This window comes from Rattus rattus, chromosome 2 (assembly GCF_011064425.1).
Source record: "Rattus rattus isolate New Zealand chromosome 2, Rrattus_CSIRO_v1, whole genome shotgun sequence".
Classification (NCBI taxonomy): Eukaryota; Metazoa; Chordata; class Mammalia; order Rodentia; family Muridae; genus Rattus; species Rattus rattus.
This window is the reverse complement of record NC_046155.1, coordinates 199,792,956-199,819,912: the sequence shown is the minus strand read 5'-3', so window position 1 is coordinate 199,819,912 and position 26,957 is coordinate 199,792,956. Positions and strand designations below refer to the sequence as shown.

The 26,957-nt window shown below is 41.0% G+C and overlaps 1 protein-coding gene across 5 annotated transcripts in view; it reads right to left on the bottom strand.

The window, feature by feature from the left end:
- Positions 1-1,584: 1,584 nt before the first annotated feature.
- LOC116892899 (zinc finger protein 58-like) overlaps positions 1,585-26,957 on the bottom strand; it is a 52,092-nt gene continuing 26,719 nt past the window's right edge. Inside the window, exons 1-5 of one of the 5 annotated variants that reach the window (XM_032894812.1) lie at positions 18,295-18,434; positions 11,168-11,294; positions 10,837-10,899; positions 10,617-10,712; positions 1,585-2,839 (exon numbers count right to left, since the gene is read on the bottom strand). In XM_032894812.1, the coding sequence (XP_032750703.1) occupies positions 1,647-2,839; positions 10,617-10,712; positions 10,837-10,899; positions 11,168-11,291 (1,476 nt within the window). In that variant the 5' untranslated portion in view covers positions 11,292-11,294; positions 18,295-18,434 and the 3' untranslated portion in view covers positions 1,585-1,646. Of the gene's footprint in view, positions 2,840-10,616; positions 10,713-10,836; positions 10,900-11,167; positions 11,295-18,275; positions 18,435-26,957 lie in introns of those variants that run through there. The other 4 variants (XM_032894815.1, XM_032894813.1, XM_032894816.1 and 1 more) reach the window with 4 other exon arrangements.

Genomic DNA, 26,957 nt, shown 5'->3' with positions numbered 1-26,957 from the left:
ACAATTATCCTTCTTCAATTTGTATCTTAGTAAGTGTATCAGAGTTCCATGTGTTCATTAAGGTGTTCTAACTCCCAATGCAGTCACAGTGGGACTGCATACCTTTTTCAGGTTCCATGCTCACTCAGAATGCACTGCCTACTTTCTTATAATACTTTCTCAGGTGCAGATGGAACCAGAACCTCTTTCAAATCTACAAAGACCTAGTGGCCTTTCAGTTTTAGCATATTTGACACTCTAGAAACTAATATCCATTGTGCTACTATTGTAACAGCTCCGATTGTTGAAAAAGCGAGACTATGTACTTAGCTATCTTGGATGCCTCTACTCATGAGGTCACAGGTATTTGTTGGTTGTTTTCTAAGTGTCCAGTTACCTGAAAGGACCCTGTGCTGGTGAACAGACTGTAAACTGGGCTGCTTTCTTTTGGTCACATCTCGAGGTAAGGAAAGGAGGATAAGACCCCGGCTCGGGCAAACATATGGGTGTTCCTCCCCACCCCTCCCCCATTTGTAGATGGCTACACAAGGCTCCTCCACTGGAGCAGAAGATGCTATGATAGTAAAGGGAGTAGAACACACTTAGTCCCTACTTTTTACCCTGAGACCCCAGACATTCAGAATCCTAACTAGCCAAGGAGATGAGGCCCCAACTCAGTGGCTATGTGGTATGTGAGACCATTTGTGTGGTGTGTGTGTGTGTGTGTGTGTGTGTGTGTGTGTGTGTGTGTGTGTGTATGCATGCTAGAGAGCCCCATAGATGTGTGGTTCTGGAATAAAACTGGACAGAGAAGCTATAATACCCATTATAGGGTGCTAATGCCTGCTCTTTCTGATATGTTTCCAAGCCTGCTTCCCTTAAGTGAGGTAAGATTTTCCATCTGTTCTTGAGAGTACTTAGCCTTATGTCTGTGGTCTGCCTTGATTTCTGCTCCAAAAAGCCCGGACACACTGCCTCTTTTTACTTTTCCATTGTATAAAACACTTGTCTTTTGGATATGGATAATATTACAAATCAGTCAGCACATGCTGTTCTAGGAAACCAAGAAAGATGGCTATGAAACTAGGATTTAGCATCTCTACATCAGACTCAAACATATGCATCTCTAATATCTAAATCCCCTGTCCTGGAACAGGAGAGAAAAACTAATGTCCATTCAGCCTAGGTTAGAACCAAAGCAGACCATTTTACAAAAGGGGAGAAATATGACTTTATAGAGCTTTCTACATGCTCGGGAGAAACATCATTAGAGGAGCTTGGGTGACCCTATTGGGAAAAACAACAGTAACTATACTAGGGCCCAGATCTTAGACCCACATTATAAAAAAGTAAGTTTCGTTTTATATCTATAGGTACAAAAGAAACTCATAAACCCATGCAATATTCAAGCACACTATTGAATCCCCTGGTTGGAAGGTTACAGCAATGTCTCTATTGTTCTCTGGTAACCTTCTTAGCATTTGTGCTGGTGAAAGTAAGACGTTTGTGTTGACATTCCAAACTAATTCACTTAATAGTTTACCCTATGGATTGATTTGAGCTGGATAAGGTCTGAGGATCAGAAAAGATATTTACCACACTCTATACAGTCACAGAGATTTATTCAGTATGAATTATTTGGAATAAGGATACACTTTTTTAAGACCTTAGTAGGATTTCTCTCTAGTATGAACTTTTATGTGTCGAGTAAGGCGATAAACATTAAGAAAGGTTTTGCCACATTCCACACACGTCTGTGGATTGCCTTCAGAGTGGATTTCTTGATGTCTTCTAAGGTAGGAATATCTGGAAAAGCATTTGCCACACTCTTCACACTTGTAAGGTTTCTCTCCAGTATGGACTATCTTATGTTTCCTAAGGGATGAGTGATGACGAAAGGCTTTGTGACAATTGTCACACTTGTATGGTTTCTCTCCAGTATGGATTGTTTGATGTTCCTGAAGACTTGCAGAATAAGTAAACCGTTTGTCACATTCTTCACATTTATAGGGATTATCTTCAGAATGGATTACTTGATGTCGTCTAAGGGAAAAAGATGAGGAATAATATCTGCCACACTCATCACACTTATAGGTCTTGTCTTCAGAATGAATTGTTTGATGTCTTCTAAGGCAAGAAGATGAGGAAAAACATCTGCCACATTCTTCACACTTGTTGGAGTTGTTTTCAGAGTGAATTATTTGATGTCGTCTAAGGGATAAAGATGAGAAATAGCATCTGCCACACTCTTCGCACTTGTAAGGTTTCTCTCCAGTATGGACTGTCATATGTATCCTGAGGGCTGAAGGATGACGAAAGGCTTTGTGACATTTTCCACACTGGAAGGGTTTCTCTCTAGTATAGATTTCTTTATGTTGGTTAAGGGTTAAAGCAGAAGAAAATGCTTTGCCACATTCTTCATATTTAGAGTGTTTCTCTACACAGAAAATTCTTTGATGCTGCTTCAGGAAGGAAGGATCATAAAATGCTTTTCCACATTCTCCACACTTGTAGAGTTTCTCTCCAGAATGAATTCTTTGATGTTGCTTCAGCATTGAAGGATAGTAAAAGGATCTGCCACATTCTTCACACTTGAAGTTTTTTTCATCAGTATGGTTTTTCTGGTGTATAAACAGTGATGAGCGACTACTAAAGGACTTGTGACACTCTTTACACTTGTAGGGTTTGTCTCCAGTATGAAGTCTCTGGTGTATAGACAGTGTTTTATGAGAACTAAGGGCCTTACCACATTCTTCACACTTGTAGGGTTTCCCCCCTATATAAATTCTTTGTTTTTTAACAAAAAGTGATTTACACTGAGTTGCATTGCTGTAATAGTCAGGATCACTGAGTGCTCTTCCTGTTGAGCCAAAGTTGAGATATGAGCAAAAGTTAAGTAATGTTCTTTATACTTATATGGCTTAAATTTTTAAAATGAAGACAGTAACTCATATGTATTTAACCATAAATAAAAGTCTGCAGTATAGTTCAATACCTATAGGAACTGAGCAAAATTCACATACACAGTGGGTGATAACTATATATTTTTATTGGAGTAAGAGCACAATCAAACAGAACATAGAAATAATGTTATATTATTCAAAGTTAAATAACTAAGTAAGTTCTAAGTGCATTTGCCTACCAGAAATAAGCCTTTAAAGCAATATGGATATTATAAGGCTAAACATCCATAAAGTTACAAAGTAGCCAAGCATGAAAAAATAAAGTTAACTGTGAGTATGTGAGATTGGATGAACATCAAATTTTTATCCTAAGTATAAAGTTTTATTTTGGAAGGTACAAAAGGTATGTTGCATAAGAAGTAGACTTTCCCCATCAAGACTAAATCATATAGCGTAAGGATTTTTGCAGTATTTTATGTTTTATAGTTATGGCTGAAAAATATATACTTGGGAGATATCAAGACATAATAATAAACTTCAGGTTCACCCAATAATAACAAAAATTTTGCTGGGGCAACATAAGTGTTAATGAATAGATATCTCAATTACCTATAAGTTTCTTTTGGTTGGTTGGTTGTGGGTTTTGTGTTTTGTTTTTGTTTTTGTTTGTTTGTTTGTTTGTTTGTTTGTTTTTTTAAGACAGGGTTTCTTTGTAACCCTGGATGTCCTAGAAATTGCTACGTATATGAGGCTGGCCTTGAACTCAGAGATCCACCTGCTATCGACTCTCAAGGGCTGGGATTAATGCAATAGGGCACCAGGCTTAGCAATAAACTTACCTATTTCTAAGACTAATCAATTTACAAGATTAAATAGTCATTGAGCACTGAGTGGAGAGAGGCAATGAACAGGGCATGAAAATGGAAGAGAAACACAGATTGCTGCAGTAGCCACCAGACCAAGGGCAAAAGAAGGGACCCGCGAATCCCAGGGGACTAGCCAGTCTGTAGGATCAGTACTCAAGGTAACAGTGGATAAGGAATTGAATCTAGTGTTTCTGTGGGGAGAACCCTTTGGCTACACGGCTTGTGTGTGAAAGTAGAGATGAAAGGCAGGTTGGGTCCTTCATATTGGGTTCACAAACTTCCGAGATAGGACATTTTGTTGTGTTCTGGGGATTCCTTATGACTAAAGTCAGCCTTTGTTTCTGCTCCACCAAGTCCAGACGATGCTTTCCTCTCTAGAACTTTGAGTTACTCAAATGTCTAGTTTTCATGGGTTTCTCTCTTTAAATGTATCTTTTCAAGGCTACAGGTACTTCTGTATATAAAGCGTAGACAATGATCAACAACAGCCAACATAGCCCTGCTCATAGAATCAGTATATTATCCTTAACACTAGGGTCTGTATGAGAGGAAAATACATATTGAGCTTCTGAGGTGCTCTGCCCACATCTGAAGACAAAGAACATGTTATGCTTAGGTGCATGATTGGGTTCAGTCATACAGAGAAACAATGCCTTTTGAATACAGAGAATGATTTTATAAACTGTCATATGCTGATTTAGCTCACTGAACACCTGGTTCCAGAGATAGGCTATGCCCCATAACTGACTCAGTGATAGGTAGGACAACAGCAGGACAGCCCGGAGAAAGACACCATGCACTCAGGAACAGGGGAATCACTATCCCTGAACTCAAGCAGTATTACAGAGCAATAGTGATAAAAACTGCATGGTATTGGTACAGAGACAGACAGATAGACCAATGGAATAGAATTGAAGACCCAGAAATGAACCCACACACCTATGGGCACTTGATTTTTGACAAAGGAGCCAAAACCATTCAATGGAAAAAAGATAGTATTTTCAGCAAATGGTGCTGGTTCAACTGGAGGTCAGCATGTAGAAGAATGCAGATCAATCCATGCTTATCACCCTGTACAAAGCTTAAGTCCAAGTGGATCAAGGACCTCCACATCAAACCAGATACACTCAAACTAATAGAAGAAAAAGTGGGGAAGCATCTCGAACACATGGGCACTGGAGAAAATTTCCTGAACAAAACACCAATGGCTTATGGTCTAAGATCAAGAATCGACAAATGGGATCTCATAAAACTGCAAAGCTTCTTTAAGGCAAAGGACACTGTGGTTAGGACAAAATGGCAACCAACAGATTGGGAAAAGATCTTTACCAATCCTACAACTGACAGAGGGCTTATGTCTGAAATACACAAAGAACTCAAGAAGTTAGACCGCAGGGAGACAAATAACCCTATAAAAAAATGGAGTTCAGGGTCCTCCCAGCCCCGAAAAAAAAAAAAAAAGGGATTTAGCTCAGTGGTAGAAATGTTCAACATCTTTAGTCATAAGGAAATGCAAATCAAAACAACCTGAGATTTCACCTCAACCAGTGAGAATGGCCCTCAGGTGACGGGTTGGGGTTCGGTCCCCAGCTCTGAAAAAGAAAAAAAAAAAATTCAGGTGACAGCAAATGCTGGCGAGGATGTGGAGAAAGAGGAACACTCCTCCATTGTTGGTGGGATTGCAGACTGGTACAACCATTCTGGAAATCAATCTGGAGGTTCCTCAGAAAACTGGACATTGAACTACCTGAGGACCCAGCTATACCTCTCTTGGGCATATACCCAAAAGATGCCCCAACATATAAAAAAGACACATGCTCCACTATGTTCATAGCAGCCTTATTTATAGCAGCCAGAAGCTGGAAAGAACCCAGATGCCCTTCAACTGAGGAATGGATACAGAAAATGTGGTACATCTACACAATGGAATATTACTCAGCTTTCGAAAACAATGACTTTATGAAATTCATAGGCAAATGGATAGAACTGGAAAATATCATCCTGAGTGAGGTAACCCAATCACAGAAAAACACACATGGTATGCACTCATTGATAAGTGGCTATTAGTACAAATGCTTGAATTGCCCTAGATGCACAGAACACATGAAACTCAAGATGGATGATCAAAATGCGAATGCTTCACTCCTTCTTTAAAAGGGGAACAAGAATACTCTTGGCAGGGAATAGGGAGGCAAAGTTTAAAACAGAGGCTGAAGGAACGCCCATTCAGAGTCTGCCCCACATGTGGCCCATACATATACAGCCACCCAATTAGACAAGATGGATGAAGCAAAGAAGTGCAGGCTGACAGGAACCGGATGTAGATCTCTCCTGAGAGACACAGGCAGAATACAGCAAATACATAGGCGAATGCCAGCAGCAAACCACTGAACTGAGAACGGGACCCCCGTTGAAGGAATCAGAGAAAGGACTGGAAGAGCTTGAAGGGGCTCGAGACCCCATATGAACAACAATGCCAACCAACCAGAGCTTCCATGGACTAAGCCACTACCCAAAGACTATACATGGACTGACCCTGGGCTCCTACCTCATAGGTGGCAATGAATAGCCTAGTAAGAGCCCCAGTGGAAGGGGAAGCCCTTGGTCCTGCTAAGACTGAACCCCCAGTGAACGTGATTGTTGGGGGGAGGGTGGTAATGGGGAGGATGGGGAGGGGAACACCCATATAGGGGAGGGTGAGGGACTAGGGGGATGTTGGCCCGGAAACTGGGAAAGGGAATAACAATCGAAATGTAAATAAGAAATACTCAAGTTAATAAAGAAAAAAAAAAATCAAAAGAAGTGAACTGTTTCCTGTAGAGGCTGCTATGATTTACCTCAGGGTAGAAAGCCGTGTAGAATAAGAAAAGCTAATGGAATGCTTATCCTTAAAATGGCTAGAAGAGACACAATGCTAAAGTCTCTCAATCATAACTCCAAGATCAGAGCTAAATTCTGATAGATACTATAACCATCAACTTAGTGACTATGCTAAGTCTACGGGCTATCTAAATCATAAATCTTCGGTTTTTCTATACAGTTTCCCTGGAAACGGTCAAAGCATGATGACTTACCAGTATGTGCACAGGTCATATTAATTCATCAGATTATCCTTAATGTGTAGCTTTCTTGCAACCTTCTTTTATTTAGCTGATGTTACAAAAATATCTACTAAGCTAAACAACTACCACCTTCATAACTATAGCTGTGCCTGCTAAAAATCACCACAGCTGGGCTGGTTAAATGTTAGCATGTCTTCAAAAAAGGAGGCTATGGGAAAGGTCACTGAACCCTCACCTGGGTACGCAGTCCTTCCTTTCAGCTAGTTGTGTGTAATGAGGCATTAATTGCATGGGCTCTCAAGCTTTTCTAGAGCTAGCACAGTATACAGACCACAGAAACTAAAACTGGGTTGCAGGGTTGATGGCAGCAACCTGGAGAAACTGTTATATATACTAATGGTCCACATCAAAATAAATACTGCCTAAAACACATAACCCATGGGAAATTTTTTTACATCAAATGCTAAGTTTACTTGTTAAACTTTTTAAGTCTCATTTAGAATTGCTTAATCCAACAGCATATATATAAAGGATCAGAAGCATGGGCCTAAGGGAGTGAGGCGTCTCATTGATTCTTCAGTCAGTTACAAAGTAAACTGCTGTACTCTCCTTTCCATCTTTGTTGTTGGTGACCTCTCTTCCAAGTCTATTGACATCTCTAAACCTCTTGCTGACATAGAACTTTTCCCTGTGTAGGTCAGTGTAATCATTTTAAGAAGATGTAAAGTATACATATTTGAAGGTATAGCTCTAATAAAAGGACTAACTTACTTAAGATAATACAAACTACATAAATAAAAAAGAGGACAAAAGCACAAAATCATAAGGCTAAGTCACATTTAGGTCTGACTATGTAACACAGGCATTATGGGAAATGAGATTTAATCTCAAAATTTATTGAAGTTCCTAAGCTATAAAATTCTATTCATGCTAGCAAACACTTCTGGCTTAAAGATGTCTGTCTAGTCACTATGTGTTTGCTAACTTTCTTAAGCTTTAGGCATGTGGAAAATGGTGTCATATCAAAAAATCATAACTACTTGTATACCTACCTTTTCATTCTTACATACGTCTCTTGAAAAGGCCAGCGACACTATTATCTTTTCTATACTACTCTCTGATTAAATAAAACAAGGAACGTAGACAATCTGGAGGACTGATCTAGATTGTGGAGAGGTGCACCATAAAGGGATCAGGAAAGTGATAACCCTAGTTCCTCCCGGGTGTATTTGTTACAGTTTATTTAGGGATAAAAGACTTTCAGTTCAGAAACTGTAATTTTTTTATTAATTTATTTTTGCCTGCATGCATGTCTACAGATATATCTGTGTGATGGTGTCAGTTCCCCTGACCTAGAGTTATAAACAGTTGTGAGATGCCATGTGGGTTCTGGGAACTGAACTCTTCCTCTGGAAGAGAAGCCAGTGATCTTAACTGCTGAGCCATCTCTCCAGTCCCAGCAATTGTAATTTGGGGGACTGAAATTTTTTTTTTCTTTTTTCTTTTTTTTTCGGAGCTGGGGACCGAACCCAGGGCCTTGGGCTTGCTAGGCAAGTGCCCTACCACTGAGCTAAACCCCCAACCCCTCGGGACTGAAATTTTTAATAGAGATAATGACATTTGTTTATTATAATCCTAATCTGATGAGAGCCAATAATTCACTGTAAAATGTTACAACAAATATAATTATGTCACAGTTGGTAATAATCAGTCAACTAATGAGTGATTAAATATAATCAATGTGCCCAAATTGTGTTTGTATTCATGCTAAATACAGATGTAATTCATTTATAGAGACAATATTGGACTGACTGATTGACTAATACCTACGGTCCATTATCCAGTCCTCGCTACATGACAAAGTTTAGCCTGAAACAGGGAACTCAAACAAATTTAAAGTCATCTTACAGTTTGCTCAATATGGAATAATATTCGAAATCAGGTGTAGTTTACAAATACCTGGTTATTGAAATTAAATTAAATGAGTGAAGACAGTTATGATTACACGGAACTTGCATGGTAGGACATATCCAGGATAGATGATAACATTTATTATTAGCACACTGTCCACTGGGACACAGACTTACAGAGTGGACAGCATGCTAGCCTCATCAAAGGATAAGGCTGCATGGGGAATAGGACTTGCCAGCATCTGCTGCTCCTGACTCCCTCTGGCCTGTAAGCCACTGTAAGGAACTCCTACTCCTTAGGTCCTATTTCACAAGACAGAGGGATGGATCCTCTCAGGCTGAGGAGGTACACAAACTCAGCACCAACTGTCTAAAAGTCTTACATGGAGACACTCCTTGCAATTACTCTGCACTCAATGTCTCTTGATCTGATAATTGAGGATACAGTGTATAGGGGAACCCTATCCTAACACCTGTCACCCAAATGGTTTGGGAACTACGTGGAAGCTCAAATGGCCATGCCCTGTCCCTGATTTCAATTTTCCTTCATCCTCCTAACAAAGCTAATCCCTGAGCTGAGAAGTCAATGCCTGATTTTGTAAGCAGTCCTCAGAAGAGTGTGAGACAATATATGACAGAGGCTCTTCCACAGGGCCAGTTAGCACAGCAGGGTGAACTGTGGGCACTCCCTTCAACTAAGGTGCATGTGCCATATGTGGACCCACCACAGCCAGGTAAAGAAAGCAATGGCCTGAGGAGGAGGAGATGTGGACTGTGAACATTCACTCAGAGCAGTCATTGAGTCACCTTCCAGAGACAACTGTACCAGCTCCTCAGCCCTGCTTCCATTACAAACTGGGAAGCTAGTGGATATACAAACACAGGAGATCTAGAGAAAGGACCAAGATATCTCCTCCCAGTGGACTCATAGTAATATTAACCATAATAGTTCCTATAGGGATAACCACAATGGCTGCCCATGAATGGACTCTAAACAAAACACTTCACCACCTCAGATGTATATGGGACCATTGGGTTTAGAAATAAAGTTTTCTGGTTTTTTGTTAATGATTTATGACTGTGCATATATCCAAATAAAATTTTTATACAATATAAATATTTTCCTTAAAAAAAAATGTAGCCATGAAAGAGGCACACAATCACTGGTTACTTGACTGGTTTGATGGGGGTTCAAGAATGAACACCTTAGAGATTTAAAGTGCTTTCATCCTTCTTTTCCTAGATCTAATGGTCTGGCCCTGGTAATAAACTGGTAGTAAAATTTTGTTGAATAAACAAAATAGCCTCTGACAAACAACCATACCTATTGGCCCAACACCTTATACAATAGATCAATGTTTTGATTCTTCCTTAAAATCAGTGAGAAACGAAGATCCAAAGTGACTCCTGTTAGTCTCACTTTTATCCACTGCTCCCCACCCTAATTCGTCATATTCAACAGAACTGAAGTCAACAGAACTGCTGAGCCCTCTGCTTCTGCCTGCCCCTTGCCTGGGAATGTGGTGTTGATTTTATTAACCAAGTCACTCACTTTGGCACAGGCTCTTTCTGGCATGAGTTTGCTCTTAACCCTAGCAAATGAATGACTCGCAGTCTGACCGGCACTGTGTTGCATTTCCCTGAGTCTTACACTACAATAGAGACTCAACAGAAAGAAAAACCTTGGAAGGCTTTTCTGTAAATACGTGCACAGGCCACTCTTTTTGAAATAAAAAGCCTGAGAGACTTAAGCCGCCATAAACATCTGAGAGATATGAAGGAGAGACCTAAAGAATGGTTTTCATAATACGTATGTCAAGGCATATGGGAAAACCTAGCTTTTTGTTGGATCTTTAGATTTGAACTCTGTCCCCTGATCCCCTTGTTCCTACACACCTGGGTGCACAGGGGCTGCTGCTTGTCTCTTCTCATCCCAAGGCCCTTGTCTCTGCTCCAGGAATGTCACCAAGAACGGCTTAGAGAAAGTTAGACCTGTTTGTAGGAAAAGAGAATAAGATTGTTTAAATGTTCTTCTACTGGGAATTGACGTGTCCCTTCTAGTACAGTATTTATAAGGAAGGAGATGATAAATAATTGCAGACAATTAGTTCCTTACATGGTTTCTGACACATCCAGTACAATACATGAAGCAATGTACAATATCCTGATTCTGAGTTTCCTTAAAAAGAAAACATTAAAACTGAATTGAGAAGCAATTTCATTGACAAGTGTGGTCCATGGCATATGCTGGTGCATTTCTAACAGTCCCACAAGAACAAAGGAGACATTTCAAACACAGGGAGGAAAAACAACGAAATGTTTCTTAGCTACATAGCAACCTCCCTAATTTTCCTCAAAATGTCGACATGGTCCCATGAGATATTGTACTAAGTGAGGAAGTTACATGTTGATGTTGAGATACAAATTAGCTTTAGATCAATGCTCACCCAGGAACACAAGGTTGCTGTAATTCTCCAACATCACGTCCCTGTACAGATTCCACTGAGCAGGCCCCAGGCATTCCCACTCTTCTGGAGAGAAATCAATGGCCACATCCCAGAAGGACAGCATTTCCTGAAATAAAGACCAATGAATAATATCATACCTTTAAGTAATTAAAACCATTAACAATATAAATACTAAGGTCCATTGGGTGTGCTATAGATGAAAAATATAAAATATAATTATTGATGCTTATTTCAAAAGTATCTAATGGCAGAATTGAGGGTCTTTTGGTTTGTTTGTTTGTTTGTTTGTTTTTCGGAGCTGGGGACCGATCCCAGGGCCTTGTGCTTCCTAGGCAAGCGCTCTACCACTGAGCTAAATCCCCAACCCCTTGTTTGGTTTTTTTGTTTGTTTGTTTTTTTGTTTTTTTAGTTTTATTCAATACAGTCCTAGAATGTCACATAAAAAAAAGTCATCGTTTTTCCTTTTCATTAATGTAAAAATATCAGAAATTTATGTATTCTTGGGGAATTTTGTAGTAATTGCATGAGTAAGCTTTGGATTGTTTTTCTCAGTTTTGATTAAGTTCACCTCCTCAATCACTACCTTTCACATAAGAAGTAACTTTGATTTGTGTGATATAATAGTTGTCTCTGGGATTGGGGATTTAGCTCAGTGGTAGAGCATTTGCCTAGCAAGCGCAAGGCCCTGGGTTCGGTCCTCAGCCCCGAAAAAAATATAATTAAAAAAATAATAATAGTTGTCTCTGAGACTTACTGCTAATCGAGGCCTAGTCCTGGAAGCTTCTAGCCTTCCTAGAATCTTATCTAAGCTTAGAACATTTTCAGCCTCTGAGACTTGATACTGAATAATCTCACCCTTTCTAGATCTTTCTGAACTCTTGCTGGCTGGTTCAACTCAGCTGTTGTGGATCAAAATCCTCTCTAGGCCGACTGATACAGTCTGGCTTCTTTCAGTTTCTCCTGCATTACGAAGCTTGGCTTCACACTAACTCTGTCGATCTATTCTAATCTCCTGGCGGCTTCTCATTCCATGGCTTGTTCTGTCCTCATCTGTGTCTCGTTTGTTTTCCCTCTGCAACCTGTCTCTGTACAATTACCCCAATAAAAGACCTCTTTTTTTTCTTCTCCCTGTCTCGCTCTCTGAAGTAGCTTCCCTATCTTCTCTCTTCTTGTCAGAGTTGGGCATAGCTTATTCTGTAAAATCTTTCTGATTCATCACTGCTACGTAATTAGACATCAGTTTCAAAAATGGATGCTTCTTTCTACAAATGAACATTACCTTCATTAAAGTTTGCGATTAAAGTTACTAAGGGCATGTACTAAGGGCATGTCTATATTCCCACCAGAGGGATTAAAAGTGTATGTTGAGATAAGTCACACTCCAACCAGACACAGGGTTTTTCAGTAAACAACACACTCTTGGGGTGCAAAATGTAACCAAATATTCTGCAATATTCCAGGTTTCTGATATATACCCAACATAATCCTTACACACCTCCAGCATTTGGGGCAACAGGACTGGGAGCTTCTCCCTATTACACTGTTCCAGAGCATCCACTGCTCAGGAAGTCCCCAAGCCTTGGCTTCCACGTGATCATGGCTTTCCATTGATCAATGGGAAAACACATTAGACCTACTTCTGGGAGTTATAATTCTTTACATTTAACATACTGATAAGATCATGTGTTATCTAGCTTCATCTCTCTGAACATAAATCCAGTTTCACCCACATTGATTCAAATGACAAGGCTATTTTTCTTCTCTGGCACATTATTAATTAAAAATAAATACATCATTATCCCATCCATCTCCTCATTGCAATATTTCTCCTGTCCAACACTCTATCACAAATACAGAGTATTCTTCTTTACTATTATTTCACACACACACACACACACACACACACACACACACACACACACATTGCTATGTAAATATGAATCACTGATTCACTTCACTGTCTTCTGTATGTATGTTTTCAGGACTGATCCTTGTTACTGGATAAACAGGAGTGGGCTTATCCCTGGGAAACATCAATTCTCCCTCTCTCAGCAGGTCTTAGATGCCCATACTTCTTCACCTAGCCAGGAGATTACCCTGCAGGGCATCACATGCTGATGTCATTGCTCAGGTAGTCACAATGGTGGGTTATCAAGCTTCCCTTCTCTAGGAGGCAAAGACTCATAGCAAACCTCTGATTTTGACATGGACCTCTGGTCCTCATACCCAAACTGCTCCTGCTCCAAAAATATTCCCTGGTAATTATGTGTAGAAAATGCAGTGTAGACATACCTATTCAGTCAGATCACAAGATCATGCATAGTTCTCTGCATTTTTGGTAAGTTTCAGCTTTCTGTAATGCTCTTGTGCTGCAGCTAGAAGTGCTTTGATCAGTAAGAGCTACATACTTATGTGTAGGTCTAAGGAAAAGTATTCACAATGCAATTTGCACTTCCGATGCTTGAGTAAAATGTCATCAGTATGTTCTCCTCTAAGATTTAAACCTAACAAGTCACCTGTAATAGCTTCCAAGAATGATGTAACTTCTACTGGTGAGGCTTTAAGTCCCATTGGATAGCTTCTACTAATGTCAAGATATTGAGCGGCACTGTGGCATCTTTAGGGATATAATCCCATAAAGGACATTGCTGTGGCCCACTGCCATGAGAGACTATTTATTTGCTTCTCTCCCTTTGGAACCTGGCAAGGCACCTCCAACCACTATGGACAACCCGTCCTTCTGCAGATCTTCATGTCAGATCCAGCTGCAATCCCGAGTCTTGTGTCTGAAATGCAAGGTGCTTTCACCATTGGGAGGAGGGAATAGCTATTGTCACAAGACTTTATAGGACAACTGATATATATCTTCTTTAAAGAAACAACTGCAGAGAAAATAGTCTTTTGTCTCATGAGCAGAGTTCAGCAGTGAGGAAGAGGCCAAAGCACCAGCAGAATGAAGCACTTTGGTGAATAGAAGTTTCTCAAGGGAAAAGAAGTCGAAATGTCTTGAAAGCTTCTTTACAGCCAGTAGAGAAAGATCCTCCTGTCTTTACAAGTAAGTGAGAAAAAAATGATTGCACTCTTTTAACCATAGGGTCACCAAGTACGTGGGAGAACCAGCAATGTAGAGAATGATGAGAGCCCAGAGCAGAGAAAAGACAAAAACAATTTTCTGTGAGAGAAATCTATGCTTGCAATAGAGAATTAACTGCAAGGATCACTACATGCTGCCCAGCATTGGCTTTCTCCATTCTGCATGGGCAAGTATCTGCTGTCTTGAGTACAATCTCCTGTGAGACGCTGTGGGTGGAGGTCAGTGGACCTGACAGGATACGATCTAGTAGGAATTTTAGCCAATACAATTAACATCAAATATTTCAGGGGAATTAGAGAGTTGCAAAATTCACTTTCTATGGGGAAGAAATGCAAATAATGTCTGACCTGAGGCAGAAACACTGTCACTCGTTAATAGTTGCACATATTCTTACAGTAATTGGGAGATAAATGTTTATATTCCACTTAGATGGAAGCCAGTCCTAGAGGAAGGCTAGAGCAACAGACAGAGCAGATATATTAAAAACTCTTGCATTTCCCATCAATGTGCCTCAGAGATATATTTTTCAAAGAGTCAGGCAAAACTAAAGATTAGCAGGACATTGGTGGGAAGTCAACATGAGATGTAAAGAGAGGGCTGTATTCCTGATCAGGTTCCAAACATTACAGAGTCTCCATTCACAACCAGCCTGTCTGTCTGTCTGTCTGCATAGGGCTTAACATACATACAACACAGATCAAGCAGCAGCAACTCCTAGGTGGTGCTGAGAGTCAAACAGTCTCTGAGAGCGGGGAGAGAGGATTAAAGATGGAAAAGGCAGAAAAAAGATGCAGAGCCAAGAAACAGACTTGGGAGGACTGCAGGTCAATACCACAGCAGGCAACAGGCAGCAGGCAGCAGGCAGCAGGCAGCAGGCAGCAGGCAGCAGGCAGCAGGCAGGCAGCAGGGCAGGCAGCAGGCAGCAGGCAGCAGGCAGCAGGCAGCAGGCAGCAGGCAGCAGGCAGCAGGCAGCAGGCAGCAGCATTGAGTTTATTTCTCACCACCTTTTTATACTTCATAGTACCATGGGAAGCAAAGTTACAAGGAAACAGAAACAAATGCAGAAATACACACCAGATATCTGTTCTTAAACAAAGGCCTCTCTGTTCCTTCCACCATGTTCAATCCAATGTTCAGCCTCTCACCTTGACCATCAGATGCAGCTCCTCCTATCCTTCCATGCCTCAGAAGGCCAGGAAATCTGCACACAGGCCCTGACCTGCTGTGATCCTGCCTGGCAGATCTTTCTCTCTCTCTTTCTACATCAGAAGAGCAGGCAAATGGCCCCCCACACTAGTCTCTATCCCTGGGCTTTACTAGCATAAAAGTGGCATAATACAATGATAAAATTTTGCTTCAAGCTACCATATCTTGCAATTATAGGATGAGAGAATGAAATAAAACGTGAAAAACATGAAAGACCAAATGTAAAGGTCTTTTTCTCCCTTAGAAAATGTGGATTACGGGGGCTGGAGAGATGGCTCAGCGGTTAAGAGCACTGACTGCTCTTCCTGAGGTCCTGAGTTCAAATCCCAGCAAGCACATGGTGGCTCACAACCATCTGTAATGAGATCTGATGCCCTCTTCTGGTGTGTCTGGAGACAGCTACAATGTACTTACATATAATAAATAAATCTTTAAAAAAAATGTGGATTACATAATGAGAATTTTACTTTTAAAATAAATACCACATTTGATCCATACATTAGGGCTCTAGATGTATTTTTGGATTTTAACAGTCTGTGTATAGTTTGAGTCTTATTAAGGCACCAGTAAGCAGAGTTTATTCAGCAAAGAGTATGGACTTGCACTCCAACGACTTAACTTTACATAGATCCCGGAAAGAAGAGGACGATGGAATATAGAATATGAAAGAGTTGGCCAGGCAAGCAGACATATAGCTTTTAACTCTAATATGTCACCTTAGTTTTAAATGACTATGGAGGATCCTATGAAGGCAGACTCTTTTGTAACAGAAAATGACAATGCAATAAGGATCTGCAGTGCTCAGGTTTATTACTTGCACATGTGTTTGGCAACTGTTCAAACCATTTGTAATTTCTCTTCATATATATCAGCAAGATCTGAATCACACCTCCTTTCCAGTTTCCCAGATATGCTTTGTCTAACACAGCAAGCTTCATGCATGAGCTGTAAAGACAAGTAACTCCTTCCCTCATACTAACATACAATGAAGGAAGCCTGGGAGGGCAGAGAACAACCCACCAAGGGGAACAGGGCTTCAACCTGTACAAGAGGAAGGCGTCCCACACTAGCAGTTTGCTTTACTGGCTGGAGATGGCAGTATGCATGAGGGACAGTGGAGGAAGTGGTTTTGTTCCTGGTAACTGGAAGCAGCATCTGCACACAGCTGAAGCTCTGGGACAGGGACACGGGAAGGCATGTGCGATGCAGCTTTAGAAAAAGACACAGGGACGTAAAACACAGCAGCCTGCATCAGTCAAGAACTGCACATAGGAAATGAAGAAATGATGGACTCTCAGCTTAGATATGAGAGGAGGAAACTGGAAGAATTCAGGGAAGACCAGAAGAAAGCATCATCAGGTCATGGCAGAATCTAACACAAACTACTATCCAAAAAGAGTGGAAATTTGCTGCAAATAGGCAGAATATTCAAGCAAGGGAAAGAGGACAATTCTTCCTCACATAGTAAATGCAAACAATTAATCACCAAATTGTAACGTCTTTAACAAGAGTATGCTATGGAAAGAAGTTTAAATTAGACATAGAATGGGTCAGCAGAAGGGAAGCACATGTAGTTTGTAAGTCAGCAAATTGCTGATTGCAGGGGTTTGCCATGGCTCTTACTGGAAGACATGAAATGAACCACAGAAAGTATTTTCTCATGTGCACCAAGTATGTTTAAATATTTTCTGACACAGACTGAAGTAGCCTACATTGACCTTGAACTTGCTGTGAAGCAGGGGATGTCACCCTTCCCCCTCACAAATGCAGAGATGACAGGGATGTGCCTCAGAATAGGCTCAAGTTTCTTTTCTATCACAGCTCTGTTTACTTAATCACATGAATACACACAGGTCTGTGATTTCTCCCTCAGCCTGCTGACCTGACACAGAAGAGTTCATGTGAGTTTTTCACTGGCTTCTAGTACCCTGCTCATACACTTTTTCAACAAGCTCAAGTCCTGATAATGTCATGTTGACCAGAAGCGTCGTGGGCTAAGCAGACATTCTCTCTGTTCTTAAAATTACTCAACTCTAATTTTACACAGTTAAGGAGTGGAGGTCCTGTCAAAAGTTTTAGAAAACACAGCCCTCAGGTGAAACATGTTGTGAGTTCCTCCAGTTCCCACCCTGCCTTGTAGAGGTTCCTGTCAGTGTGTCCACTGCATGTCTTTCTTCACCCCTAGTCAAAGATTTTCAATATTCTATTCGTGGGTTCAGGCAGATCTGTCGGGTGTGTTCCAGAATTTCCCAACATGCCACCTGTTGTGGCTAAAGATTCTTCCTCTTAATTCTTTAACTGGCAGAGAAAATGAACACAATCAGACCTCAAGGCCTTTACTAAAAGCTGGCTACAGAGTACACGGGGACCAGAAACACCATTTACTCTAAGAACACTGAGGAATCTGACAGCATCCGGGTGAGAATGGGGCAGCCAGGGAAGTGTGCTTCCAGCAATGCAGGTCTGTGAGCTCCTGCACTATCTCAGGAGCAGGTAGTCAACTGACCATTAGTTTGCAATCCTGCCTCTTGCACTTTTATCCATTCTCCCACTACCAAGCTGCTCCAGTGTACCAGAGCCACAAGGCAGGCGCGGGCTGCACGTGGTGTCCTAAGAAACCTTTAGGGCACAAGCCCGAACTCTCGTCCCCTCAAGTTTCCCAGCCAGTTCAGCACAGCTAGTCCAGGCAGCTTCTTCCGCCCTCCTACCCAGCCTTTATCCGCTCCCTCAGAGACCAATCCCTACGCCCCGCACAGAGCCCCGGGTTACGCTGCTCCCCGGACGAACCTCCAAGTCCCAGACCAACCTCCAAGTACCGGACAACAGGAATGTACAGCCGCACACGCTTTCTGCCCAACTTTGAGAAAGACTCACAAGTAGACACCTGAAGTCAGAATAGGATTTCCCGGAAGACTCCCTGTGGTCACAGTGGTGCAGACTACATCTCCCAGAAGTCTGTGCGAAGGAAATCCTGGAGCCTAACTCAAGTTTCCTCTACTGTTCCTGGTATTTGAGGATTTTTTTATGTTACTCTGCCCTGGAGTGTGGGAGGACAAATCCTTATCTGCAGAAGAGCTATGGGTAATGAGATTGGTTTCCGATCCCAAAACCACACAACAGGAGATGGATATGAGTCGAACGTTTGACAGAAACATTTAGCTTATAAGTAATTTCTGGTGGTAATTTTAATATTACTACTTCCTGAAAAAGTGCTGACTCAGCTTTACGTTAAAATAACAAAGCAATACACTAACGAATATGGGAAGGAAAAGTAACTTTTAACATACTGTTTGGAATCAGTCGTGGTGTGCCTGACTATGCTCCTAGATCCCCATTGGCTTTTGACAAATGGATGGGCAATACAAAGCTGGCTTGATTTCTGCCCCAACAAGCTCGTATACTCTTGTGTTTCTACTTTTCAAATATATAGAGATGATTCCCCCGGGGCATTGCTAATATTACACACACATGACTGAAAGAATGAAAAATGCAACCAAGAAGTCAGAAGTTTAGAAATGCTAAAATTCTATCTCGCCCCTAAGAAGCCCTAAATACCTCAAATTCCAGACCCTGCTCAATACCAGTAAGTAGGTAAAAGGTCACATTTCTTGAGCCTGCTCTCTGTATGAAACTAGGTGAAAGGGTGTAAGATAGGCCCTTAAGTACATGATCCAGGCCTAGTAAGATAACAGGAAATGAGCTGAGTAACTGCTTATCTAGCTTCTGTAAACTGCTTAGCCATAGAAGGAAAGCCCTTGTGACCTGTCTTAACTGCAATCTGTCACCCCACGACCCTACCACCCACCACCCAACCCCCGCACTGGGAGCCCACACAAATGCGGACCTCCGAGACTGTAGGAAACTAATTGGTCCACAGAGCTCAGATAATTTAAATTGATTGGCCTAGAAACTATGGAGTGGTACAAATTGATTGGCTCGCACCGCACCAGCTCTTGATGCTATAAAATGATTGGTTTGTGATGCGTGGGCTTTGTTGTAAAGCCTATAAAAGCTGTCCGGATTCTGCACTTGGGGTCCGCAGTCCTCTACCCCAACATGGCGTACGACTGTGGACCCCAGTGCGCTTGGAATAAAAACCCTCTTGCTGACTGCATCAAATCTGGTTTCGGTGGTCTTTGGGGACGAACGGATCTTTGGTGGTGGTCCTTCAGGTCCAACAATGAACACATGCCCCCACAGATTATAGCTCGGAAAACCATTCTCTTTCAGAACAAATGTATACACATAGAGGTCATTCCCACTTGTGGTGACCTCTGCCTCTGTGTTGCTGAGGAAATTGATAGCTTCATCTACAGAGACTCCAAGCAGAAAGAATACATTCAGTCACATACATAGCAATCCTGGTCTTTGTTCAAAGTGCTGTAAGGTTCGAGGTGAGTCTTAATTACCCAGAGATACCCCCAAGTGAGACATGAGAGCGGAGTTCGATGCAAACACAAGAGGTTTATTTTCTGGCGTGTCAGTGTCGACCATCAATCAGCCCCTGTGGCGAGTGACTAGAAGGCAACCCCAAATGGTTTAACAAGCAGTTTTTATACTTTTTAGGGGTACAGATTACATCAGCTAGGTTACAGTTTAAACTCATTGGTTAAGCATGTTGACCTTTGAATCTATTGGCTAGCAAGCATACGAAATGCATTCCAACTCTATCTGGGACCAGAGGGTCATGTGACTATCAGTACATTCTGTGGTTTTTCAAGAATGTCCCTGCTCCACCAGAGGACTGTGGGTAGAGAATGGAACTTGGCCTAGACTTGATCCAAGGCGGGAAGCTGGTGTAATTTGGCCTGAAGAAATCAAGTTTTTTTTTTTTTTTTTTTTTTCTTTTTCTTTTTAAGAAGTGAATTTTCAGATGAGAGCTGGGGACCGAATCCTAAATTCATTTGCAATGGCCTTGGGTCCAAGGCACTAAGGGCAATGGTAAATAAATTCCCTTCTACCCTGATAAACCCCAACCCCAGCTTGGCTAAGGTATTTTAAATTTGATCTGAGGCAGTGGGTGTAAAGGCTGGAAAAGGACAGAAAGCCCCTAGGGTCTTCACAGTGGAACCCCTAACCTACCCTTCTACCAGGCCAAGCTTCTTAATAGCTCTTACACTTCAGTAAGAACTAGGGTCCTACAGTGCCTTACTGGCCACTTCTCAGCCATTTTTTCTTTTAAAAGTAGAATGTTTCCACACAGAAGCCTTTCATTGTTACTGAATAGGATGCAAGTTAAAGTTTATGGTTGAGACCCTTTCTTTTCAATGTGTTATTCATTTCTCTGTGTGTATTCAGTGTATCCAATCCTCTGTGTTCTGACTAATGTTTACATTACATTTCTATGTAAATAAATTCCCCTTTTCTAACAAAATCAATTACTGAAAATGTGTAATGTGCTGTCTTTTAAAGTCGGTCCACCAGTTCACTTGGCTGGTTTTCTCCTTTCCTAACTTTAATAATGATGGATAATAAGGACCCAAAGCAGCTGTGATAACCAGGTATGTAGCAGAGAGGAAAAGGACAGATCACTGTTAGCTTTCCTCTGTTGTACTCATGGCAAAGCCAAGTGGTAGATTCAAGGCGAGTCTGACTGCATCTCATCTCTTGGCATCTTGCCTGACTGCAGGCATAATGTTATTGTGCCCTATTTAAAGATTATCCTTGTATCATTCAAACGCTGGTTTCTGCGACCTCATATCTGGTTGCATCATCATTCTAAGAATCCCCTGTCTCAATGTTCTGTAAACACTGCTCTCCAATTATTCCATGGTCAGTCAATAAAGCTAGCTGATGAGCCAATGAGTGAGTAAGCAAGGAAGAGAACAGGTATGGTCTTGCTCCGGGCCATGGAGGTCGGCTGCGGTGGGAGAGGGATTGGCCACCAGGAGAAGATCCAGGAGAGACCATGGAAAAACACCTGGAGCAGAGAAAGCCAGAAGAATAATGAAATGCAAGTATCTCAGGAATTTTGGTGCAGAGGCAGCCAAATTGATTTAGAGAATTAGAATAGATTAACTGCTCAGCTATTGTGCCTCAAAAGCTTGATTAAATAAATCTTAAAGTCTCTGTCTCATTCATTTGGGAGCTAGCCAGGATTTTAAAAAAACTATCATTTATAACAATGATTTAAGAACCCTCTCTTCCCTGATGTTACACTGATGCAGAGTTCTGGGAGACTTCTCACTTGTTCACTCATGATAGCTTCCCAGGAAGATGTTGTCATTTTGTGATTTTTATGACAGCCTGAATCATGTTCTATAATTTATGGCTAAAACAGGACAATTTGAGTATTTCCAAATTGAAGTTTTTTAAACGGTATTAATTTGGGCAGAATAATGAAGAATGTGCTTTATTCAAGTTTCCTCCACATTCATTTACCTCAAATTAAGTCCTGCCAGATTCCTGAGTTCGAGGTCACCCTGGACCAGGGCCAGTTTAGGGCCAGGCCCAGACACGGTGTGAATGGTAATCTCAGGATGAGATCTCACCCATCTGTATTTACAAAAGCAGGCAGATCTCTAAATTCATTTGCAATGCTAAAAAATAAAAATAAAAAAAGAATGTGCTTGCTGTCCTTTTCTAAACATCAGGGGGAGCTGTTTCAGGGATGCTGATTCATGGTATAATCAAAAGGAACCTAAGGTGAATAGTGGAATTGATATGTAAATAGAAGACTGGGCTTTTGACCTGCAAGGGATTTGCTATCCAAAGAGGTTTAGAATTATTTCTTTCTTTCCTTTTTATTAGGTATTTTTAAAATTACATTTCGAATGTTATCCCCTTTCCTGGTTTCCCTTCCATAAGCACCCTATTCCATCCTCCCTCCCCCTTCTTCTACCAGGGTGTTCACCTTCCCCAAACACCCCCTTCCTAGCACAGCTTTCATTGTGTCCTGTATGTTGTATTTTTTAAATTAAAAAGTCCCTTTTATTTACACTGGCAGGGGGAGGGGGAGCAGGGGACCACGAGCATTCTTCCCTTATTGTTATTGAAGACCAGTGGTGTCTGAACAAGGCCCCTCTGTTGAGCCCATTTTTTGGACCAATTATATGGTCAATTTTGGAGAAAGTATGAGGAGCTGAGGAGGCCTTGGATAGAATCTCTCCATCTGTTAAGTGGTAGCTCTTTTGCCTCTGATGGTGATTTAGTGTCCTGAGAGCTCCTGACTTGTGTGATGGTAATGTTGTTCTTGATGGGGTTTGCAAACCCCTTGTATTTCAGCTTTTTAAGTTCATCTCTGAACTCCTTATCTTTTTTTGATGACCAAGAAAATTGATTTTTCTAGATAAATGGAGAGCTGCTTCCGACCAGTTTTTGAAACACAGATCTTTTGAGGAAGTTTTTTTCTAGCAGGTGTTTTGACTTTGATCCAGTTTGAAAACCCTTTTATTGGGAGTTGAGGTTAGAGAGCTTTGAGTGAATTTGTCTGTATCAAGAAAGCTTTTTCTTCTCTTTGTTTTGTTGTAGAAGAGAGCCCTCTATGGGGCAGCCATTTATTAAGAGAGCTGATTTGTAGAAAGATATTAAAATTGGAGAACTTGTCTCCTATGTTGGATTGAGAGGAGAGCTGTTCTCCAGGGGAGCTGTCTCCAGGGGGATTCTGTAGGTGCCTTTAAGAGAGCTTTTTTTAATATCTCCACGGAGGAGCTGGTCTCTATTTGGAGGGGAGCTGTCTCTTTTTAAATGATTTTGTTGAAGACTGGTCTTTTGAGGGAGCTGTCTATAATAGGGAGCTTCTCATTGAGCACTGTATGTTTTGTCCTGTCCAGCTTTTACATTATCTGTCTCAAGTCAAACTATGGAAAGCTCCAAAGAGCTATCTCCACATAGCTATCTGGATTCACAGAACAGTTTTCATCCAGGGTTGTTGTGTTCTTTCTTGATTGCCTATTTCCATTTTTAATTCCTTCAACTGTTTAATTGTGTTTTCCCTCAAAAGGTTTTTACTTGTTTGTCATGTTTTTGTTTTGCTAAGGGCTGAAGAACATGATCAAATATGATTTCAAAACCCTTTTCTGGTGTGTTTGGATGTGTTTGCAATGAACTAATTACTTACAGCCTTTGGAATGAGCATTAAATTCAAGCAGAAAATAATTAATTGGTCACTCCCATAACTCTGCTGCCACTATTCTCCACGGGCACACCTTGCCATGACATTTATTTTACTCCCTGGGTTCAAGGCTGGGTAAGACAACTGTTACTCCTGTCGTAGCATACCTTGATTGTCCACTATGAACACTAGCTGATAGAGAGGAATCTTCTACCTTTCTACCACCTAATTTTAACAGCTACCATTCTTAAAATTAGAATTCCACTTTTACTTTAGAATTGGTAAATTAAACAAGTTATGTGAGAAATCATAGTGTTATTAAAGCCAACCAAGTGTACAGATGACCATGTACAGTGTCACACCTCAGAAAAAACTCAGTAAGACAGCAAGGGAACCTAGGATTTTACAAGTAAAAATATCTATACTCATATCAGAGATGTACACAGAGGTATTACATTATCTTTTTTTTTCTTTTTTTTTTACTGTGGTCTTCCAAGCAGAGAGTGCAGGACCCTTCAATCTGAGAAACACTCTGTAAGACTTTCTCAGAAAAGACCATTTGTATACTTCTTGATCCTCTCCCAGTAAGGAAGACCTGCTCCCACCTTTGTCAGAAGATGGAAGACACAAATTACTTGCCTGAAGAGACTCCAAGTGGGATGAGGCATAATGTTAGGAAAACCTGACCAAGCCTGAGTCACTTCATTCCCCACTTCTTTTAGTTATTCAAATCTGAATTTTATGAAAGGCCAGGGACTAAGCCTGTGGTTTCATTTTTCCCCGAGGCTATCAATTGACAAGAGTCTAATAACCAGTTAATTAAGCAGGACCTGGTCATTAGAAGTAGCACTTAGTTAGTAAACCTTCAAGTAAGAGACAAGTCCTAATGTACTGCTGTGGCCTGCTGTATGGAAAATGATGGTGGCTAGTTTTATGTCAGCATCATGCAGGTTACTCATTTGGGATGGGAACCCCAATTGAGAAAATGCTCCAATAAGATCCAGCTATAGGCAAACCTGTAAGGCAATGTTACCAACTTTCCTAATATTATGAACTTTTAATATAATTCTTCATGTTGTGGTGACCCAACAACCACAAAAATATTTTTGTGGCTCCTTTATAATTGTACTTTTGCTGTTATAAATCACAATGGCAATATCTGATATGCCTGATGGTCTTAGGGAACTCCTGTATAAAGAGCTATTCAACCCGGAAATAGTTGCCACAGGTCTAAAACCACTGCTACAGGACATTTTCTAAACTAGTAATCGGTATGGGAGGAACCAGTTTATTCAAGTGGGCTCACCCATGACCTGCTACTCCTTGTTGCTCTAAACCTGGGCAGCCCTAAAGAGCAAACAAGTAAACTGCACCTCTCTATGGCGTCTGGACCATCAGCTCCTGCCATCAGGTTGGTCTGTTTAGATCCCTGTCATGACTCCCTTCCCAAATTGCTTTGGCCATGGTGGCTTATCAAAACAATGACAACCCTAAGTAAAACAGAAGCATGATGGCCAATATTGCTGAGTCCACAGGGAAGAAGAAGAGTCATAGTGACCTCTATCACCAAGCACCATGCTGAATACCTCAAGCTTCTGGCCTCCAGAGTTGCAAAGGAAATGGACAAAAGAACAGGTTCCATCTTCTCTGAAAGGTGATTCCAAGAGGTTGGTCATGCTGGACTTTCACAGCCCAGGGTTCTTTCTCCCCTGGCAGTGCTCTGCTCTTAGCTGTGCATGGTAGATTCACTGGAGGAAAACTGCTGCTTGATGGTTAAATGAGTGTCCAGAGTTTAGCCTTCTGTGCTGACTGGTCTCTTGGCTGGTTCTGTCTTATGTTACTTAAAACTTTTCTTGGGACTCCTAACAAATTTTAATGTCAGGGAAATGTCATAGCCAATTGAACTATGATATAAATCCAATAGCACTAGGCTGGCGGGTTAGTTAGATATGGGGTTCCCCTCGTTACAGCATCCTAATATGTTACAAATAGAGATATTGAAGGCAGAATAATTAGTATTTGCTTCTCTGAGGCTTGAGAAATTTAGAATATGGGTAGACTTCTCCATTGGAGAAGGGAATCCATCTCATGGTTATGGGGGACATGCGGAATTATTCATCTTACACACACAAACACACACACAGAGTTACATGCATACATATGTATATATACATATACACAAACTTACAGGGGAGGTTTTCGTGATATGGCCTAGAAGCTAAGAGAGACAGGAGCAGCAGATGTCCTATGCTTACCCTAGAATGTGGCCAGCCCACAATTTACTCTGATAAGGGAAATGGTGTTTCTTGAGCTTGGGGATGTCCCGCCATGCAAAGGTACTATAAATATATTACTTTCACCTCTACTTCACAAACCTGCTTTTGAAAAATAAATTTTTCAAAATATTTAATCATTTATAAATTAATAACTGCTAACTTTTAGGTTTTAATTGCCCGGATATAACCGTATATACAAATTAATAAACTCAAGTGTGGCATCACTTTTTAGCATCTATATCAAAGTAAAGTAAGAACTGCATCTACAGTGTTTCATTATTAACATCACAAACACACTAATCAAATACATCCTTTCTTCTGTGTGAGTGCATAGGGCTTGGTTATTGTCAATATGCTGCCAAGTTCTATGACATGGCAGTTGGAGTCATATGAAGAACACTTTAGAATTTAAAGGAAATGAGAGATTCTTCATTCTGAAACCAAATATGACTGCCAATGTTCTTTTCCTGGGGAGGCAAACACCAATGCCCATCCAGCTTAGATTAGATACAATGTAGATCTCACTAAGTCCAACTTGTGAGGAATGTAAGTTTATGGAGTTTTTCACAAACCCAGAGAATAAGTGATTTCAAGAGCATGGGTGACCCCCTTGAGGAAAACAACGGAAACTTTACCACAGCCCACAGATCAGATTCCAGGCACCCAAAGGTCCAAGTTACTGCATGGCAACAGTTTCAAGAAATATATATAGTTACAGAGGAAAGAAACTCAGCAACCCCTGCAATATTCAAGCACATTGTTGAACACACTGGTGGGGAGGTTACAGCAAAGTCTCTACTGCTCTCTGATGATGTTCTTAGCCTTTGTGCTAGTGGAAGTAAGATGTTTGTATTGACATTCTAAAATAATTCACTTGATAGTCTTCACTGTGGATTCTTTTGAATTGGATAAAATCTGAATTGTTAGCAAACGTTTTACTATATTCCACACACTCATGGAGTTTGTAGTCATTAGAATGATTGTTGCCTTAGTCAGTCAATTAGGGTTCCTATTGCTTCTAAGAAACACTACTACCAAAGGAAGTTGGGTAGGAAAGGGTTTGGATTTCACCACCACTCTGTAGTCCATTATTTAAGGAATTCAAGACAGGAACTCACATAGGGCTGGAAACTTAAAGAG